The sequence below is a fragment of the Herpailurus yagouaroundi genome, unplaced genomic scaffold (assembly GCF_014898765.1).
Source record: "Herpailurus yagouaroundi ecotype Mexico unplaced genomic scaffold, PumYag 28, whole genome shotgun sequence".
Lineage (NCBI taxonomy): Eukaryota > Metazoa > Chordata > Mammalia > Carnivora > Felidae > Herpailurus > Herpailurus yagouaroundi.
Window position 1 is genome coordinate 47,582,956 of NW_024412376.1, and position 22,868 is coordinate 47,605,823.

Here is a 22,868-nt window from a genome sequence, read left to right on the forward strand (position 1 = left end):
ACTTAATTGTGCGGTACAACCTGGCTGTAAATGAGCAGTGTTACCTTGAGTATTACTGATTTGTCCAGTGAGAGATTAGATGGGGATGTAGGTAGAATGCCATCTACATGGCAAGATGTCAGCAGAAAACACCCAAAATTGATCATCCAAGAAATACTAGTATACACATACTGTTTAGACGTATGGAAGGAAATGTGAGGCCAAGTATCAAGAAGAGTTGGTACATCTGAGAACCACTTGTTTTTAACATAGGAGCTTTGCAGTGATGGAAAATTTTTCACTAATAGGAACATAAATTATATTTGAGAATTAATGGCAGTGTTTTTTCTTTGAGTAGGAACAAAATCGTTTCTGACCTGAAACAAGTCGCCTAAGCTGGCTACACGGCATTTCCCCACATCTGTAAAATAAGATAGGTGATAATCAGAGTAGATGATGAGACCCCTTCGAAGATCTAATTGCCCGATTCCGTTACCCCATTCACATCTAGAAAGCTGACATTGGCAGAGCATTTGCTCCGTTGTTCAGGCAGAGCAAGCTTTATAGGCTCTTCAAGAGGAGAACATTGTTTCTTAACTCCCTTTCTGTAATTTAATATGAGTAATCTATTCCTATAACAGAACAGCTACTTTCCATGAGAAAGTTTTATATGCCTTTACTTTTTATTTTGCTTTTAAGTTTGGTTTCAATATTATAACCAAGCCTATGACATTTCTTTTAAAATGTCAACTCCTTAAGAACAGGGAGGAGTGTTTTCTTGTCTTAATCTTTTTATACAGCAATGATTTTACCACAAGGCTAGCAAGTAAAAGTTGTCCGTAAGGTGACTGAACAGTGCTGTCCAATAGAAATATAATGTGACCTGCATTTGTAATTCAGTTTTCTAGTCCTATTTTTTTAAAAAAGGAAACAAGTTAAATTTAGTATATTTTATGCAACCCAATATATCCAAGATGTTATCATTCAACATTTAATCAATATAAAAATCTCCTTATTAATATCAAATATTAATTACAAATGACATTTTTCATGCTATTTCTTTAAATTCCAATGTGTACTTTACGCTTCAGAATATTTCAATGCGGGTACTAAATTTTTATCAGACATACTTGATCTACATTTAAATTTTTATAAAATTTACATTTTAGAAAAGTAGATTCTCATACCCAAGTTGTTTCAAAAATGTTTAAAAGTTTTCCAATAAATAAACTGAGTAGTTGTTTTAAATTAACATTTAAATTAACTAAAATTGAAAATTCAGTCCCTCAGTCACACTAGCTACATTTCAAATACTCAGTAGCACCATGTGTCTGGTGGCTACCATGTCAGGGAGCCTTCCAGAATGTTCGATAATTTCAGTGAATGTTTAGAGAATGACTGATATATTCAGTAATTTCAGAGAATGCTCAATGTCCAAAGAATATCCTTCTCTCCTAAGGCCAGAGATGGAGAGAAGGATACTGGACTCTCCCTTCAGATAGGTGGTTGGAACAAGTAGTTTTCAGATGTGACTATAACTATCTTTAGGGCAAGTGGACATGAGAAGGTATGAAAGCTACTTCTGCTGAATGATTCTTTAGCTTAAAAATTAGTGGAGAGGAGTTTATGTTTTTGTTTTTGATGTTTTCTTTCCATATGTAAACCTTTTAAAGAGTAATAGTTATGAAGCAGTGTGTGACAAGCCAAGATAGCTAGTATTTAGGGCATCAGGGATCTATTAAAAAAAAGAAAGAAAGAAAAAGAAAGAAAGAAAGAAGAAGAGAAGCAAATTTTGGCACAGTCTTAGTTTGGGTTTTCCCAGAAGGAGACCTAAAATAAGAATTCAAGTGTAAGCCATTTGAGAGGTAATTCCAGGAAATACCTGTTTGGAAATGGAGAAATGTGACAGGGAAGGAAAGGAGCCAATAAGAGATGTGTTATTCAGCAGTTTACCACTGTGAGACACTGAAGCTTAATTCTACTAGAGAGCTCTGGGAAATGTGTGGAAATGTGCCACAGAGTTCTACCAGCACAGGGAGGAGGGAGCCAATGTACTTATGCACTATTTCCGCAGTCTTAGTTTAAGACTGCTCTGTGGTTGTGGCAATTCCTCCTTTCTCTGCCCTACGCACAGAGTGATATTTAGTAAGCAAGGGAAGCCATTCAGGCAAAGAAATGCAAGTGCTGGCAGTTGAAAGTCAGGACAACGTGCACTAAAATGGTATGGGCCATGGGATATGGATGGGCAATGGACGGCATCTGTGATAGAGGCTGTTTGACTCACAGTGTAGAATGTATTGAACAAAGGACAGGGAGGTGTATTTCAGATCTGTGGAGCTCTTTCCAAATATTCAACTGCCCCACTCTTCTCCCCTTCCTAGACCTGAGATCCGGATAAAATGTGCCCCATTCCCCTTGCCGTGAGATCTGTTGATGGAGGCATAAAGACCAGGGAGGCTTATAGATGTTATTTGTTTACATTAGTCTGAAAGCATTTCATACAAATGTTTATCACAACTGGTCTGGCCAAGGGATGTTCAGTGTTCTCCACTTCACTGGAGTTTGAGCGCTGAGCCTTGAGATGTCCTTTTGCTATCTGCCAAGCTATATCATCAAGTTCTGTCCCACTTTTGCTATGTTCTCTCCATATATTTATTGACAGTTGGTCTTTCAACTGACATTAGTATTATTTGTTGAATTTATAGCCCCTGTCATCTTACTATAGGAAAAACTATGTGGGGATTCCCGGCTTCCTCTTAGAAACGAAAATAATAAACTTTAATTGCTCTTAAGAAAGGGGTTTTCCAATCTGGACTTTTAATAAAGGGAGTTCTTACTTTTAGTTTTCAAAGACTACTGAAGACAACTTTGGGGATTACTAAAAAAGAAACCTAGAGACAAATCAAGTAATGAGGCATTTAATAATTATGCAGTGAATTGGGAATTCCGGGTCACTTCTGTCAATTAATCAAAAAATGTGAGAAGAAATGTTTCATGTATATTTCCCTATTCTATGCAATGTCACATAATAGTATACCATAAATATGTAGACGTTCCTTAGTTCCATGACATTGTGATTTTTTTTTTAAATTGTGTAACTCTAAGTTCTTGGCCGTGCATTGTTAAAAATAGTCTACTGGGGAGTAGTTGATGTGATTTTTCCCAGTGTTTCAAAGCAAAACAAAACATAAATCCATGTTTTCTTTGATTATATGACTGTTTTAAAACTAAAAATCACATAATTTTTTTTATTTTTCACTAACTTTAACAGCAATATGATTTAGGCCGTTAATTGCTCATTCAGTTATGTTCACTTTTTCCTTTGAAGATTAATTTCCTAATTATGTTCCTCAAAGAGTTTCCTTCTATTGACCATTGTAAGGTGGAAAGTCAACCCTTTCATGTTGCAGAAATGACAACTTGCTCAGCCTGGGCCTCATGGCCCCCAGCTATTTGGGGGGGGGGGTCCCTGTGACACTTAGGGGGTAGAAGTTGTTCAGAAGCTCATCCTTTGGGGAAACCAGTTTGGAAGCCAAGTTTGATGTGCTCCTTCCCACCCCTACCCTACCTCCTGTGGCCGAAATGCAAGTTTCATACTGTTTGGAATGTTTTAAATGATTATTTGATAAATGAGGTTGATGATAATAAGAACTTCTATTAATTAAACACCCACTAATTCTGGGTTCTTTATATGCATTATTTCATTTAATCCTCACTCACCCATTTGGACTAGGTAGGTTTGCTATGAGAATTTTGGGGATCATGAACCTACAGCTTAAAGATTTTCTAAACCTTCGAAGGTCACCCATCTAGAAATTACAGTGAATGATTCTGCTATTTAATTTCATTTGTTAGATTATTAGGGAGGGAGAAATGCTGCAGAATTTTGGTCTCTCTTAGGCTCCTATCCTGGGATTCCATCAGTTTGCTCTTTAATGAGACTTGTATGTATATTGGTTTTTATCCAAGCTAAAATTAGAATTTGAAGCATTTTATATGTAAGCAGAAGGTTCTTTAAGCAAGATTATTTGCTGTAATATGGCTAAAATTAACAACTCAGGCAACAACAGATGTTGGCAAAGATGTGGAGAAAGAGGAACCCTTTTGCACTGCGGGTGGGAATGCAAACTGGTGCAGCCACTCTGCAGGTTCCTCAAAAAATTAAAAATAGAACTACCCTACGACCCAGAAATTGCACTGCTATATATTTATTCAAAGGATACAGGAATGCTCTTTCAAAGGGGCACTTGTACCCCAATGTTTATAGCAGCAGTGTCGAAAATAGCCAAAGGATGGAAAGAGCCCAAATGTCCATCGATTGATGAATGGACCAAGAAGATGTGGTGTGTGTATATGTGTGTGTGTATATATATATATACACACACACATATACACACAATGGAGTATTACTTGGCAATCAAAAAGAATGAAATCTTGCCATTTGCAACAATGTGGATGGAACTAGAAGATATTATGCTAAGCAAAATAAGTCAGAGAAAGACAAATACCATATGATTTCACTCATATGTGGAATTTAAGATACAAAACAGATGAACATAAGGGAAGGGAAGCAAAAATAATGTAAAAACAAAGAGAGAAACAAACCATAAGAGACTCTAAAATACAGAGAACAAACTGAGGGTTGCTGGAGGGGTGTTGGTTGGGGGGATGAACTAAATGGGTGATGGGCATTAAGGAGGGCACTCATTGGAATGAGAACTGGGTGTTATATGTAAATGATGAATCACTAAATTCTATTCCTGAAATCATTATTACACTATATGTTAATTAATTTGGATGTAAATTCAAAAATAATAATAATTGGGGCGCTTGTATAGCTCAGTTGGTCGGGTGCACGACTTTGGCTCAGGTCATGATCTCATGGCTCGTGAGTTTGAGCCCCACATTGGGCTCTGTTCTGACGGCACAGAGCCTGGAGACTGCTTCACATTCTGTGTCTCCCTTTTTCTCTCTCTGCCCTACCCCCACTCATGCTCTGCCCCTCTCAAAAATAAACAAACATTTAAAAAATAAATAGATAAATAAATAAATACATACATACATACATACATACATACATACATAAATGTTGAAAAAGATTATTTGCTGTAATAAAAACTGAATTATTGTACAGATCAATTTAGTATTCTATTATTTGTTTTATTTCAAGCCTGGACTCTATATCATTTTTAACCATTTAAAATTCTCACAAAAACTAGGAATCAATTATTTTTGAGTCTGATTGACTTAATATGTTCTAAGAAAATGCTATAGGTGGGGCTATAAATAAAATAGAATATATTCATTACTCCCCCTACAATTATCATAACTGATAGAAAATTCTGTACACTTGCAAATCAGGAAAACATGATTTTTTTTAAAAGTGTGAGTCATCGAAAAACTTAACAGAAGACCATGGGGAAAGGGAAGGGAAAAAAAATAGTTACAAAAAGGAAGGGAGGCAAACCATAAGAGACTTTTAAATACAGAGAACAAACTGAGGGTTGATGGGGGGGGGCAGGGGAGAGGAGAAAATGGGGGATGGGCATTGAGGAGGGCACTTGTTGGGATGAGCACTGGGTGTTGTATGTAAGCAATGAATCACCGGAATCTACCCCAAAGACCAAGAGTACACTGTATACACTGTATGTTAGCTAACTTGACAATAAATTATATTATATTAACAAATTAATTAAAAAGTGTGAGTCATTTATCATCTCAAGTATAGCTGAGGAACTGACATCAGTGAGTTAAGTTACTAGAGCCATTCCCAGGAAAATAAAATTGGCTATTGTTAGCATCTCCTCTAAACATTTTTGACCCGATCAAAGTTGTTATTGAGTGTCTGCCTGACTGTAATGATAAATCTCCACTTAAAGGATCTGGTGCATAATGAAAATATACTTTGGAAGCATCCAGCATTTGACATATTTCAGGTTTTAAGCAAAGCGTTGGCAGAGCACACATCAACCAGTTTTTACCCAGCAACTCAAATGAACCTTTAATATTTTGAACCTGAAGGTGTTCTGGAGGAATCAATCATGTCTGTTGATTTGTACTACAGATTTTCTGTCTGGTTCCTGAATGATAAATTTTACAGTCCTTAATTAGTCCTACTGTGAATTTGTTCTTATCCCCTGAAAACTATATTAATAGTCCAGACTAAGACTGTATCCCAGAAAACATCCTTCCTTCCCATCCCCAGCAAGAGTGGTCACGCATGGGTTTCAGGAAAGGTACATGCTGAGGATAACACTAACCTCTCCCTGGGTAGAAGAGCTAACAGAACACACTCTGGCACCATTTGAAATGACCACTCATTCATGGCCCAGCATGGGCTTGGAATCACATATGCAGGCAGACAATAATAATTTTGCTGATGTGGACATTCTTTCTGAAATGTACACAGATGAAAACACTAAGGGTGAATGTTAATGTGAATTCAGGTAAATAAAGTAAAGTTATAGACCATCTAAGAACTTACATGGAAATATAATGAGGTTTAGTGATAGTGGGTTTGGGATTCAGAAGACCTGGATTCTTTTACACACACACACACACACACACACACACACACACACACACACACATATTTTGGGGGGTAACTACCTGGTTATGTCTTATGGAAGCAAATGGCAGAAAACTCTACCCAAACTGTCTTTAGCAAGTTAGCTGAAAAGTCCAAAGGCATTCCGACTTCAGGTATGGCTTGATCAATTCTCACATCATGTCATCACATTATTTCTGCCCTGATTTTGCTCTCTCCCTAGTCTTTTCCCCTTGTGGTGCTAAGATGATTACCACAGCTTAGCTCCCAGATGTTCCTGTTTAAGATCAGCAGGAAAAGAGAGGGAATTTGCTTTTCTCTCAAATGTCCTATGTGCCTTGCCCACATCTGACTAGTAATGTGCCTGGTGGGGCACAGTTGCACTTATGGGATTTAAGCCTTTGTAGCAGAGAGAACATGTCCGGCATAGTGCTAAGAAAAGGATGGGGCCAGGGCAGTCCCATTTGTGTATTTGGCAGTGGTAAAACAGTAATGATCCTAATAAAACTTGACATCTATATCGTGGTTTTTATATGGCAGGCCCTGTGCTTAAGTGCTTCATTATGAATTACCTCATTTAGTAACGGGACAGGATATTTCCCTCTGGTGGGTATTTTTTCTCAGTGACTCCTGCAGTAAGATCACTAGCTATAAGTGGTGGGTGGGAAGAAGGCACAGGAGGTTTGAGGAGAGATGTAAAGATCCTAGGTCTTCATTTGGACAGAGGGAGAGCGGGTCCAGAATGGAGTAGAATGGGGAGTGTTAGGTGTTCATTTGTGGAAAGGGATCATAAATTGGAAGTGAATACATATGATTTGTGAGATTTTCTCTTAGCAGTGTTCACACAATCACAGGGAGGCATAGAAAAAGCAAATCTTGCAGGGCATGTTCCATGGAAAAATAGAAGACCAGGGCAATGATCAATGCTGAGGGTAGGATAGAAAAGCAAGGACAGACGTGAAGCCAGGAGAGGGCTGGTGGGTAGGGGTAGTAAGACTGTCAGGGGTGGGGAGATCATGGGTAGGGGGCTACCTGCACAAGAGAGCTAGACGAAGACGAGGTGGCATTGGGAAAGTGACATCTTTGAATCGGGATTTCAGAGGTGATGCAGTTTCTTAGTAGTGACAAGGTCCAGGGTGAGTAAGAAGGACTAGAGGAAAAAGAAGATCAGTGGGGAAGAGTGTATTGGGCGGCTCATCCTTGTGAATACTAAAACGCTAACCCAAGGAGGATGAATGTTATGAGCCAGGAGCTAAAGGGGGTGATAAAAGAGATGATCAGAAGGTTGGTAGACAAGACAAGGAGACGAGAGACAGGGCTGTAAATGCAGGTGGAGAGAATCCCAAAGACCAGTGTCTTTCAAAGGAGGATGGGAAGGGGCTGGGAGTAACAGTCTGGACGTAGCGAAGTAGAGCATGGACATCAGACCGTCTTCTGGCCCTGAGGTATGTAGAGTGGGGTTTAATAAAAATAAATAAAAATTTTAAAAACCAAACCTTTCCTCTTAATCACGGTTCAGAGAAACTAGTGTCCTTGTCAGGCAGCCAGATCAATCCAAGCCAAGAGGTAAAGGAATCATTCTAAGAGATGGGAGTTACTAGGGGATTTGTCAGCCAGAGATTCAGGTTTGCAAGAGTCACACAGGGAGGTTTGAGAAGCAAGGCACGAGTAGGAGATGGGGCTGGATCAGATGATGTGCAGAGCTATGGACCTGGGAGATAATTCCTGGCTTGGGAGGCCTGAACTTCAGCAGTGGCTCAGGCAAAGGCACTGGGGCCACCTAAGGGGACGGTGAGCTGCCTGTGGCATTGCAGAGGGACTGCCTGATGGGAGGAGGCACAACCAGGAAGTTGTCCTGGGAGCCATCTGAGCAATTTGTACCTCTCCTTAATCTCTCCTGGAGGAACAAAACTAGAGCACCTGCCTTGGTCTTTCCACTGAAAATATGACTGGGCAGTGTAGCTGATTCCACCAGGGAAATAGGAACGCACAGGCAGATGTAACGAGACATCTGAAGAGTACGACCATTTTTTTATATATTTATTTATTTAAACATTTATTTATTATTAAGAGACAGAGAGAGAGAGAGAGAGGGAGCATGAGCATGGGAGGGGCAGAGAGAGGAGGAGACACAGAATCCGAAGCAGGCTCCAGGCTCTGAGCTGTCAGCACACAGCCCGACTCAGGGCTTGAACTCACAAACCGTGAGATCATGACCTGAATCGAAGTCAGATGCTTAACCGACTGAGCCACCCAGGCACCCCAACTTTTTTTTTTAGTGTTTTACAATTTTTTTTTTTTTTTTGAGAAAGAGGGAGAGAGACAGAGCATGCAAGAGGGGGAGGGGCAGAGAGAGGGAGACAGAATCTGAAGCAGGCTCCAGGCTCTGAGCTGTCAGCACAGAACCCGATCCGGGGCTCGAACTCCCCAACTGTGAGATCATGATCTAAGCCAAAGTTGGATGCTTAGCCCACTGACCCACCCAGGCGCCCCAAGAATACCACCATTATTAAAGAAAGTACAAAGTGAGCAGATACCAGCTGAGAAAGAATGATTGAAAACATGGAGGACAAATATTAAAAGAACATCCTAGACAGCACAAGTTTTTAGTTTAGGTTTTCGTTTTTTTATTTTTATTTTTTTAAATTTTTTTTTCCAACATTTATTTATTTTTCGGACAGAGAGAGACAGAGCATGAACGGGGGAGGGGCAGAGAGAGAGGGAGACACAATCGGAAACAGGCTCCAGGCTCTGAGCCATCAGCCCAGAGCCTGACGCGGGGCTCGAACTCACGGGCCGCGAGATCATGACCTGGCTGAAGTCGGACGCTCAACCGACTGCGCCACCCAGGCGCCCCAATGTTTTCGTTTTTTTAAAAGGAGCCAGAGGGGTGCCTGGGTGGCTTAGTCGGTTAAGTGACCCACTCTTGGTTTTGGCTCAGGTCATGATCTCATGGTGTGTGGGTTTGAGCCCCATATCGGGCTCCATGCTGACAGTGTGGAGCCTACTTAGGATTCTCTTTCTCTCTGCCCCTCCTCTGCTCATGCTCTCTGTCTCTCAAAATAAATAAAGTAGCTTAAATTTAAAAAAGGAACCAAAGTTGTTTTATTTTAAAAAGAAAAAAAAGATTTAGTATGAAAAATGCAATAATTTAAATAAAGAACACAAATAAGTGAGATAAAAATACAGAATGGATACAACTAAAAACAAATTCATGAGCTGGAAGATCAGCTTGAGAAACTTCCACAAGTCAGCCAGAATAGATGAAGAGAAATTATAAAAGACACAATGAAATACTGCTGTATACCTATCAGAAGGGCTAAAATATAGTGATAATTCCGCATGCTGGCAAGCATGCTGAGAAACTGGATCACTCACACATTTGCCAGTGAGAATGGTAAAATGATACAGCCCCTCTGGAAAACAATTTGGCAGTTTCTTTTAAAAACCAAACGTAGCTACCATACGGCCTAACAATGCAGTCCTTGGCGTTCGTCCCAGAGAAATGAAAAGTTACGTTTGCACAAACACTCGTACACTAATGGTTATAGTAGCTTTATTCTTAATAGCCAAAAACTGGAAGTAACCCATATATTCAACAATGGGTGAATAGTTCAACTGTGGTTAAATATTCCATACCATAGAATACCATTCATTAGGTTAAAAAAAAATGAATTACTGATATATGCAACAGTCTGGGCATTATGCTGATTTAAAAAAAAAAGCCAATATCAAAGTGTTACATACTATAAGATTCCACTTACAAGGTTTTGTTTTGTTTTGTTTTGTTTATTTATTAGACAGTGCGAACAGGGGAGGGGCAGAGAGAGAGGGAGAGAGAGAATCCCAAGCAGGTTCCACACTGTCAGTGCAGAGCCTGACGTGGGGCTCAGTCCCACAAACTGAGAGATCATGACCTGAGCTGAAATCAAGAATCAGTCACTTAACCGACTGAGCCACCCAGGCTCCCCTGTAAGATTCCATTTATACAACATTCAAGAGATGATAAAATTCTAGAGATGGAGAATAGGTAAGTGGACATCAGAGACAAGGGTAGGGAAAAAGGGCAAGGGATTCCTTTTTGGTGTTGGAGTATTTCAGTATTTTAATTGTGGTAGTGATAAAATGACTCCACGTGTATGATGAAAATTGTACACAAAGACATTTTAAAAATGTGCACATGCCAAAACTGGTGAAGCCTAAATCCTGTAATCTGGTTAATTACAATGTGCTGGTCAATTTCATGTTTTGATAATGCACTGTAATATGCCAGAGACCACCTTTGGGGGAAGTTGTGAGATGTGTGCATGGGACCTCTGTGTACTACTTTTGCCACTAGTAGTCTATAATTATTTTAGAATAAAGTTTTTTTAACGAGAGGAAGAAAGTATAAAAATAGAGTGAATAGAATAAATACCACCAACAGGATAATAGGAATCACAGGAGAGAAAGCAATATAGGAGGAAATATTTGAATAAAGTATGAATATACATGTTTTAGAAATAAAGAAAGTAATGAAATAACCCAGATTGAAAGTGTTCATGGACAGTAGTTCTCCCTTATCTGAAGGGGAATGTTCCAGGACCCCCAGGGGATACCATAGATAGTACCAAACCCTGTATATGCTGTTTTTTCCTATACATACCTATAGAAAGCTTAATTTATAAGTTGGGCAGAATAAGAGAGTAACAATAGTAACTAATAAAAATAGAAGAATTATAACAATATGCTGTAATAAAAGTTATGTGAATGTGGTCTCTCTCTCTCAAAATACCTTATCGTACTGCACTCACCCTTCCTCGCGTGATCCTGTGAGATGGTAAAATGCCTACACAGTGAGACAGAATGAAGTGAATGACATGGGCACTGTGACATAGTGTTGGGCTACTATGGACCTTATGATGATAAGTCAGGAGGATGATCACGTGCTTCTGGACTGCAGTTAACTGCCCGTAACCGAAACCATGGATAAAGGGGCACTAGTGTGCTACCAAAATACCTGATGAATACTCATAGATGTAGTATTTAAAAACATCAAAGTCTCTTCTCACGTGTAACTTCAAAAGGTTATTGGGGCCCCTGGGTGGCTCAGTCACTTAAGTGTCCAACTTCAGCTCAGGTCATGATCTCGCTTTCTGTTGACAGCCTGGAGCTCGGAGCCCGCTTGGGACTCTGTGTCTCCCTGTCTGTCTGCCCCTCCCCAGCTCACACTCTGTCTCTGTCTCTCTCGCTCCAAAATAAATAAACATAAAAAAAAAAAAAGGTTAACTTCAAAAGGTTACAAAAAGGAAGAACAGATCACTGACAAAGACCAAGAATCTTGATGACCTCAGACCTGTCCCCAGCAAACAATATATATCATGATATAACCATCATGAATGCATATGCAGTTCACCATAGAAACTCAAAATAATGAGCAGCAACTAACAAGACTTCAGAGAGAAAACAGAGCAACAGTTGTATAAGACATTTTAACACGTACCTTTCAAGCAACTGTGTAGACAAAACTAAGAGATATGGAAAATCTGAATGTAATTAATAAGCTTAATCAATGAGATACGTATACCAAACAAAAAATGGTTTTGAATACAGTGTTTCTGAACACAAATGGAACATTTATCCCATTAAAATGTATTAGATGATTAAGGAATAATATCAAGAACCTGTGTTCCTTGACCATAATGAAACAATAAAATAGTAATAATTACAAATGGATAATTTTTTTTAATTTTTTTTAATGTTTATTTATTTTTGAGACAAAGAGAGACAGAACATGAATGGGGGAGGGTCAGAGAGACAGGGAGACACAGAATCTGAAACAGGCTCCAGGCTCTGAGCTGTCAGCACAGAGCCCGACACGGGGCTTGAACTCATGAACCACAAGATCATGACCTGAACCGAAGTCAGATGCTTTAACCGACTGAGCCACCCAGGTGCCCCACAAATGAATAACTTTAAAAATCACATGTGTTTGGAAACTATATAATACTAAATAACTCTTGGGTTAAGTTGAAATCTACTTCAGAAATTTTTCTGTCTCTCAGAGAAACTTTATTGTACAGTTTTAATGTTTGTTTTTGAGAGAGAACTGACACATACATGAGAGCACGGGTGGGGCGGCAGCTGGGGTGGGGGGTGGCAAAGAGGGAGAAAGAGAGAATCCCAAGGGGCTCAATTTCACAAACTGTGCGATCATGAGCTGAGCCGAAATCAAGATTCAGACACTTAACCGACTGAGCCACCCTGGTGTGCCTGTGCAGTTTTCCTCATTTGGGGCTAGTGTTTATTAGGCGTATGCTTAGATATTTTATGACATCTGTTGCTGTTATGTATAGATCATTTTTTCCATTACATTTTCCGGTTAGATATTACTGGTGTACAGAAAGTTCTTCATTTTCAATGTGAATCTTGAATCTTGTATTTACTGAATGTTCTTCTAATTTAAAAAAATTATGTTTTTATTGATTTTTGAGAGAGAAGGATACAGAGTGTGAGCAGGGGAGGGGTAGAGAGGGAGGGAGACACAGAATCCCAGGTGGGCTCCAGGCTCCAAGGTGTCAGCACAGAGAATGGTGTGGGGCTCAACCTCGTGAACCGCAAGATCATGACCTGAGCCGAAGTCGGACGCTTACCCGACTGAGCCACCCAGGCGCCTCACTTGAATGTTCTTCTAATTTTAAAAGCTAAATTATCTTGGCTTTTCTAGGTGGTCATGTGATTTTCTCAAATAATGACAGCTTGCACTCTTCCTTTCCAAGAGTTGCACTCTAGTTTCTGTCTCTTTGTGCCAGATATCACTCCTACTTTAAATGTTGGCTCCTCCTGGTCTTACTCATGATTTGAGTCGGAGAACTTCTAGTGTTGTTTCCTCCATCCAGTGTGCTACTTCCGGAAGAGCTTTATCACATTAAGGAGATTCCCTTATACTGTTCTTAATAAGAATCAGGAATGGGTGCCATCCTCAACATGGGCTTCCTTCTCTAAGAAGCTGGCTGCTCCACATGTCTCTAACTGAAGTCAGGGAAGAGGGGAGGCAGTCTGGGGAGCACATGCTCCATCCTTTGTGGATAAGACCCTAGAGTGGCAAACATCATCTTCATTCATATCTCAGTGGCCAAATACTAATCGCATAGCCACCTTTAGCTGCAAGGGAGGCTAGGAATTAACATTTTCCACTGGTCAGCTTGTGCCTACCTAAAGCACTAATATTGTGGGCAAGAAAGAGACCAGATACTGAAGGACAGCTAGCTGCACAAGATGGTCATATGCTTTGTTAATTTGTTAATGTATTAAAAAGCATAAATATATTTTCTAATGTTAAATCACCCTCATATTCCTTAAATAAATCCCACTTGATCATGCAGATTCTTTTACTGTCTTGTTGAGTTCTATTTGTGAGTGCTTTATTTAGGACTTTTACATCTGTGTTTATTAAATTTTTTTTAATTTTATTAAAAATTTTTTAATGTTTTATTTATTTTTGAGAGAGAGAGAGAGAGCATGATTTGGGTAGGGGTAGAGAGAGAGGGAGACACAGAATCTGAAGCAGGCTTCAGGCTCTGAGCTGTCAGCACGGACCCCGACACAGGGCTTGAACTCATGAACCCGTGAGATCATGACCTGAGCCAAAGTCAGACACCCAACAGACTGAGCCACCCACGTGCCCCAAAAATATTTTTAATTAAGTGGTAATACTTTAAATTTATGTAAATACTTTGCAGTTTTTAAGATCAGTTTATATACATTATGTCACAAGAATAAATGATCATCAGGAGCTGATTGTAAAAAAAAAAAAGTAAATATTAAGTATATAAATAGAAATTCTCACAAATGGAGCACTGTAGCCTTTTCTTATTATTGTCTAAATTACAAAAGGCCCTCCATAGAGGACACAGAGAATTGAAAAAGGATTTTTGATCACAGGAACCTAGGAGGGATGTTATCTCTCTCCAAGATGCACAGGGAGGAACAGGTCGGCCAGCCCTATAAAATACCTAGCACTCTGCTGGTGTTCTAGACATTCTCTTAATGCAGTGTTTTAATAACCTGATTTTGAATTTACAAGTAACGGACTTTCTGGTTATTAAATATCTTTTAGCTTTCTGAACTTTTGCTCTGATCCCTTACTATCTGCATATACCAAATGAGATAATGTCAATGGAGCACTCCCCTGGGAAGGGAAGCACTAAAAATACAGAGTGCTCTTGCTGTTTGTCTGGCCGCCGGGTCATATGTGTGCCTCTCACACGTTGTCTCACAGGGCTCAAGAGCCTTTCCAGAATACACAATAATTATATAACAGCGGTCACTCAGTAGTGTACAGTGCCTTTGGGAGGGAAATAAATGGTCCGCTGACATAATTTCACAAAAAGCCGCACTCAGAATGAGTAGGTGTTACAGTAAACACGGAAGCACCCAAATAGCAGGGTCTCTTTGTAGATTTTACCCCCACGAAATATGCTACTTGTTAATTTCTCTTCCCTGAGTCGCTGAGTCTCCCATGTGTCCTAGATTAGATACTTAGGGCTACATGTAACTGCGAGATCACTCGGCTTTCAGCATGTTCTCACCTCTTCTTCTCTCCCTCCCTCACACACACCTTGGAAGCAATTACACTGCCGTATACCTGGGGAGAGTCTGCTGGCTCCTCCCTGACGGTGCAGCTGCACATTTCACAATGAAGCAAAGATCAGGGAGTTATCTGATTACTCACACTGGTACATATGTCTCATTTGAACATATTAGACCCTGTAGTAGTTTTTGCCCTCGATTTTGTGCATTGATAAGACTGATGAGATAATTCATCCGGATCCACTTTATTGTACTGTTTTTGGATACCCTAAGTACCTAAATTCTTTTTTTTTTTAATTTTTTAAACGTTTTTTATTATTTATTTTTGAGACAGAGAGAGACAGAGCATGAACAGGGGAGGGGCAGAGAGAGAAGAAGACACAGAATCTGAAACAGGCTCCAGGCTCTGAGCTGTCAGCACAGAGCCCGACGTGGGGCTCGAACTCACGGACTGTGAGATCATGACCTGAGCCGAAGTCGGATGCTTAACCGACTGAGCCACCCAGGCGCCCCGTACCTAAATTCTTAATGACTGTTTCTATGGGATAAATGCATACCCTTTTTACCATGCACAATAACCCATAGCCTAAAGCACATAGAGAAATATCCAAGAATCCGTTTGTTTTTTTTTTTTTTTTACCATCATTAGCCCTAGAAAGATGAATAAAGTTGAGGCTAAATAAATAGAACTGCCTCACTGCCCTTTTCACTGTTCTCTTTCCAAGTGGTTATCCTCTGTCGTGAAGGTACACCAGTGATACAAATAACACAGGCAGTGTTAACTAAGCACTTATGTTTAAAATAAATGCTTTAAAATGGTTAATTATACTTTGCCCTACAGGAAGAGAAAATGTTCTCTTAGGTCCTTAAAAATGGATGAAGATGTAACTTAAAACTCTGTGGATACCTAAAATTTGGTTGCCTGTTTTTAAAATGCTTAGCTGGGGTTTGACTCTTCATTCTTAGGCTCTATGGTCTTTTAAGTATAAGTATATAATAGGAAAGTTGTATGGAGGAGAATTAGCGAAGACAGAGTTAGGCCACCAGACAATAAATATGTTAAAAACTACACAACTAAAGCAGCCTGCTGCAGGTTCAGCAAAAGATACGTCAGCCTTACTAAAAACTCCAAAAGTAGATCCGAACAGATCTGAGAATTTAAGGGAAAAATAAACTGCATCCTGTCTCTTCTCTGCCTGTCACATTATAAGAGCTGAGTAAATATTGTTACTAAATCACATTCAGGTTGTTTAAGATTTGAATGTAAAAACGATCATGTTTTGAGAAGCCATTTTCAATGAGTATTTCTTTCACCTTGAGTGAGGAAGCACTTTCCAAGCAGAGAATTAAAAGTGAAGGCCATAAAGGAATATATTAATAAAATTTGACTGCTAAAAAATGTAAAACCTATCATGGTGGGCATAGCATAATTGAATTGTTGGATCACTATGTTGTACATCTGAAACTAATACAGTATTAGATATTAACTATACTTCAATAAAAATAGATAATTAAAAAGACTGAAATAGGAATAAAAATGTAGAATTTGTGCAAGTCTGAGCATACAAAGTCCCATAAATAACCCCAAGATCCCATCCTCAAAAATCTAATCCTAGAGTCCTGAATAGACATGCTTTAAAGATGGAAGTATGGAAGTAAATTAAGTGAAAAAATTATAATTCTACCACTACTTAAATACCTGTAAAATAGCTACAGCACTGGAATGAGCCTCACCAGGTCAGATTAGTCCAGTGTATGCAGAAGATCATATTTCTGTAGAGACAAAACCCATCAGCAGCCTTAATCCCTCCCAAAACCTCAGACCACAGGCAGCCATTAGCCAAAGTAAACATGAAAAGAGGAGCATCAGAATTGTCAGTAATACTCTGCAAAGCTGAAATTCAAGCCATTGGCTTCAGTAATTCTCAGAAATAACAACCAAATCTAAACATTGGGGCTTTATGATTTGTACCATTGGGCCAATACAAAGGTTTTAGGGATTTTTAAAAATAGATAATTGATGTAGCACATACAAATACCTTTGTATATAGTTAGCTTTTAAAGTATTTATTCAGTGAAATGCCATCAAGGAATTTAGGATTGAAAACTTGCATAGAGATCAAGGTCAAGTGAAAGCCCTAAGTAGCCTCTAAGAGCTTGTAACACTCTGAACAAATGTAATCTGGTAGTTCCGGTAGCTGACTGACCTCTGCACGTGAACAAGGTCAGCTTTAAGCAGCTATAGCAGTGTTTAATTTTGCCCCGGATCTACAACATCCTAATTGCAAATTTGCACCTTTTAATTTGTAGTGACCCCAGGAATGGGCTGTGTCCATATAGAAGTGGGGCTCTTGAAGAACTTTATGGGCATGAATTGGGGTGATACCTGAGAACCTATCCTTGTGAAATTGAAATTAATAGTCTAGTTCAAGTATCAGCCACAGTGACATGTTGAGCTGGTCATTTTGGAGCTGAAATCATATCCATACTAGAGACTCCCTGTAGAGTCCCCAGAACTTCTCACCAAGAGGTTGTGCCTCTCACAGTATAATAAAGAATAGGGACAGTGACCCAGGTAACTCAGACCCCCAAAATTGCCACTTTTGCTTCAAACTGTCCAATAATGGATATTGTGGTAAAGGAGTATTTGACAGTTGAGGAAAAACAATTTTGAAATTATCTGTACAGCCTCCATCATCCCTTTGCTTGGTATGAGAAAATGCAAGCTGTTTACATTGAATTAGATAAAATAAGCATAAAATGGTTCTGAGACCATGATTTTATGTTTACAAATCATTAGAACTTGAAAGAGACCCATTTGGAGTTACTTTGGGTACTCAGCATAGGAGAAAATTGCCTTAGAAATGATAGAGAATTGAGTATTCCTGGTGCCATGAGAGGGAAAGAGAATGTGCAGACAGGTAGCATAGAACTGGGCATTTTACCCCTTTGCTATGGAGTAGTAGGTCCTCTTCCCCTCCTCAGTGTCTGTGAGATGCAACAGAGAACCATAATCTGGGCTAGGTAGGAAGGGGTCCACTTTTATCAGACCAGGGTCAGAACCTTAGAGAGCTAGAGAGTAGCATGATCATGAGTTCAATTTAGGTTCTTTTCTCCTATATAAGACAGCAGCATCCCAAGGTAACTGAAGGAGGTTGAGAATTTGACTCTGTTTCCAGCTATTAGATCTGGCATAGAATTATCAAAAGTAGGGTCATTATTTGGCTACGTGTTACTTTGACTAGACATTTCACTATGATTTCCCCCCTCTCTCTTATCCCCTTATCCTTATTGTCCCTCTCTTGCCTCCGTCACAACAGGTGTTGAAGACATCGTGGCAATAATGATTCCTGAACCAAAAGGGAAGGAGATAGTAAGCCTTCTGGAAAGGAACATCACCGTGACAATGTACATCACCATTGGAACCCGGAACTTGCAGAAATACGTGAGCCGCACTTCGGTTGTGTTTGTCTCCATCTCCTTCATTGTCCTGATGATCATATCCCTCGCGTGGCTGGTCTTTTATTATATCCAGAGGTTTCGATATGCAAATGCCAGGGACAGGAACCAGGTGAGTAGCAAAAAATTGTTTATTTAAAAATTACTATAAAAGTAATACATATTATTACACAAACTTTGAAAATCACAGAAAATACCAAGACAAAAACAAAATCACCTATTATCCCCACCCTCAACATAAACACTGTTACCATTTGCCATATAGTTTTCCAGATCATTCCCAAATACACATGTTGTGATATTTACTAGTGTTGTTCTGTAATGTTGAGGTATTTTGTCCCACATTCCTATTGCTCATTTTTTTGATGATTATTTACTTAGGCACATAATAAAGGGAGAAGGGAATGAGCTGAGATTGTGCTAACAGTGGCAACATTGTGTGAGAAAAGCCAGGATTTCCTACTGGTGAATGGAAGAAAAAAAAAGAAGATAAAAAATAAAAGCTATTTTAAAAAGCAGGGGCGCCTGGGTGGCTCAGTCGGTTAAGTGGACGACTTCGGCTCAGGTCGTGATCTCGTGGTATGTGAGTTCGAGCCCTGCGTCAGGCTCTGTGCTGACAGCTGAGCCTGGAGCCTGTTTCAGATTCTGTGTCTCCCTCTCTCTGACCCTCCCCTGTTCATGCTCTGTCTCTCCCAGTCTCAAAAATAAATAAACGTTAAAAAAAATTTTTTAAAGCAATTAATTTTGGATCAGATAAGATATATATAGTATAAATGCAAAAGGTATAAAACAGTATGAAGTTAAAAGTATTTGCCTTCCCATATCTGTCCCTCAGTTATCCAGCCATCTTCCTGGAATATCTTCTCTTCCAGGGACATTTCATGTGCTTACAAACACACACACATTTTTAAACAAATGATAGCACACTTAACTCTAGATCCTTATTTCTTACTTCTTGGAAATTATTCATCTACACACTAGCTTCAAGCTGCCTTCTCATTTTTAATGACTGTATAACATTTCATTTTCTGCATATTTCACATCTATTAAACCAGCTCTGTTAAAAAAAAATGTCTGTGTGACATTAAGCACATTTGTGAGTATACCTCTAAGGTAAATTTTGGAAATGTAACAGCTAGGACAATGGTATGTGTATATTAAACTATGATAGATACTGCCCAAAGTCTGCCAAAAAGGTTGAATGAATTTTTATATTAACCAATGATAAACTAATACTGTTTATACTAATACAAACATTAGTATAGTACTCTCTATACTAACGTATACAATAATGCACTAATAATACTGTTTTCCCATATCCTTGGCAAAAGAATGTTAGGCCTTTTTGTTGTATACAATTCGATTAGTTAAAAATGGTATCACATTTTTCTTATCACAAATAATGTTGGACATCTTTTCAAGCAACATAGAAAAAAGTGAAATTTTTTTCTCTGGAGTACCTGCTTATGTTATCTGACCACTTTTCAGTTAAGTTGTGGGTCATTTTCTTACTGATCTGTGTAAGTCAAAGGAATTGATGAGAAGACTGTTAGTCATAAGACTTAGCCAACATAAAACTGACAGTTTTATCCTCCCAATTTGTCATTGCCTTTGATTTATCTGTGGCGCTCTTTGCCATGAAGGAATTTGTGGGTTTTACATAACTGCACTTACCTTTTTATGTAACTCCTGAGTTTTGTGTAATGGATCTTCTGCAGCCCAAGACTGTAGAAAAACATTCTCTCATTTCCATCCACTACTTTTTATTTCACTTTTATGATTAAGTCTTTAATCTACAGAGAACTTATCTCAGCATAAAGAAGTAGAGAGCCAACATTGTTTCATTCCAGATGGCCTACCTCATAGATTTTTATGACTGGTATTTATTCAATAATTAATCTTCCTCCCCCTCACATTCAGTATCCCCATTCAGCATATATTAAATACTCCTATGTATTTGGTTCTATTTCTGTGCCCTCTAAACTGTACCATAATCTATCTATTCATACTCCATTACCATACTATTTTGAGTACTTTAGCACTATAATATTGTCTCATAATCTTCCTTTATTTCTCTACCTTCACTTTTTATGTCTATTTTTATATAAATTTAAATTCCCTTTTATCTTTTTTAAACTTACAGAATAATTTCTAACCTTATGTGTTGAATCTTCCTAACTATTGTATATGTTTGCCCTTTATTCAGTGATTCTTTTTTGTCTCCTACTAGCATTTTTAAATATTATTATCTAATCTTGCACATTTTTCTTATGTTTATTCCTAGGTATTTAATAATTGTGTCGCTGTTATAAATGAAATATCATTTTTCATACACAAATCATTTTTAATGACTATAACATGCCTTATTATTACCTTAATAATAATGGTAATATTATATAGTATTATCTGCAGCATGTTCTAAGAGTTCTGTATATATTTTCACACATAATAGTCTTAACGACCCTTAATGAGGATTTTATCATTTTAATCAAGATGTTTAATTTTGACAAATGCCTTTTCAACAGCTATGGTCTGAGTTTTCTCTCTTGATGTGTTAGTAGGATTGTATTACATTAATGGATTTCTCAATATCAAACCATCCTGAATCTTCAATATATACTATTGTAACATATGCTAGATTGTATTTGTATTTTATTTGTTTTTACCCTAATATTCATATGTGGAATTCATCCATAGTTTACATTTATATCATTTTCAGGTAATGGTTATATGGCCTTTTTTGAGAAATTTGCAAATTCTTCTCCTTTTTTGGTAGTCTAGAGCTGCAATATACAACACAGTAACCACTAACCATGTGTGACCATTTAAATTTAAATTAATTGTAATACAATGAAATTGAAAATTATATTTCTCAGTTACACTAGCTGCATTTCGAATGTCCTATATGTGCACTGCCATTTGGTAGACATTCCCATCATCATGGAAAGTACCATGGGACAGCCCGACTCATGAGCCTTTTAAATAGCACTGGAATTAGCTGATTCTTTTTTTTTATATATTTTTAATGTTCATTTCTTTATTTTGAGAGGGAGAGAGTGAGCATGAGCAGGGGAGGGACAGAGAAAGAGGGAGAGAGAATCCCAAGCAGCCTCCGTGCTGGCAGTGCAGAGCCTCATGTGAATCATGAGATCGTGACCTGAGCAGAAATCAAGAGTCTGACACTTAACCGACTGAGTCACCTAGGTGCCCCTGCAATTAGCTGATTCTTCAAGTTACAGTAGAAAATTTCTGCATGCCAGTAAGGTCTGGGTTATTGTTTAAAAGGACAACTCTTTGACTTCTTCTATTTTATGGCAATTGGTTTGTTTAAATTTTTGACAGCTTCTGGAACAATTTCTAAAAACATTATTACTGCATGTTTTCTACTTCTCAATTTGATACATGTTCAATCTAATAAATTTTGGCATTCAAAAAAATTACTAAAAGGGAAGACAAATCACCCATTACCCCATGGAGTTGTTAACAGTTGATGACATTACCTTTCAGGTTTTGTAACCACCTAAATATATATTTGGTAAATTGTGATTATATATGTGTCTATGCATGACACACAAATATACATGTAAGCTTTGTATTCTGTTTTTTAATTAACTGGTCAGCATTTCCCCTGTCATGAAATAATCTTTAAAACATGATTTTTAGTGGTTATATAGTAGTCCACTTCCACCACTTACCAAACATGGGCAAGTTACTTAATCTTTTCATGCTTTGGTTTTCTAAACTAAATGGGAATATATCTTCCTCTTATGGTTATGGGCTAATGTATATTTTTTAAAGCCTCTGAACATGAAGCTAATGACTTTTTTAGCTCTCAATAAATGGTATCCATTATTACTATCATATAGATTTCTATACCACTCTATAAATAAATCCAACTCTACCACTTTTATTGAATATTCTGGAATTTAAGTGGACATGTGCTACCAGTCAGACACAGGCAATGAAAATAGACATAGAACTAATATATTCAATTTCACTGGTTACTAAAGTTCACATATTAAGAAACTACACATATATAAATCAGTTAATGCTAAGATATCTAGCTAATTTGATAATGATGAATGAAAATGGTAACACTATATTTTTGAGTCTATGGATAGTCCAAGCCATCATTAGGCAATTCAGTCAACCATGAAATTTTAAGCTTGAATCTATTAGTTGATCAATTATTTCAATCACTGGGGCGCCTGGGTGGCTCAGTCGGTTAAGCGTCCGACTTCAGCTCAGGTCACGATCTCGCAGTCCGTGAGTTCGAGCCCCGCATCGGGCTCTGGGCTGATGGCTCGGAGCC

At 38.4% G+C, this 22,868-nt stretch overlaps 1 protein-coding gene across 4 annotated transcripts in view; it reads left to right on the plus strand.

The window, feature by feature from the left end:
• RNF150 (ring finger protein 150) overlaps window positions 1-22,868 on the plus strand; it is a 292,882-nt gene that overhangs the window by 137,091 nt on the left and 132,923 nt on the right. For all 4 annotated transcript variants that reach the window (XM_040473333.1, XM_040473315.1, XM_040473324.1 and 1 more), the window contains exon 2: window positions 18,418-18,668. In XM_040473333.1, the coding sequence (XP_040329267.1) occupies window positions 18,418-18,668 (251 nt within the window). The remainder of the gene's footprint in view (window positions 1-18,417; window positions 18,669-22,868) is intronic.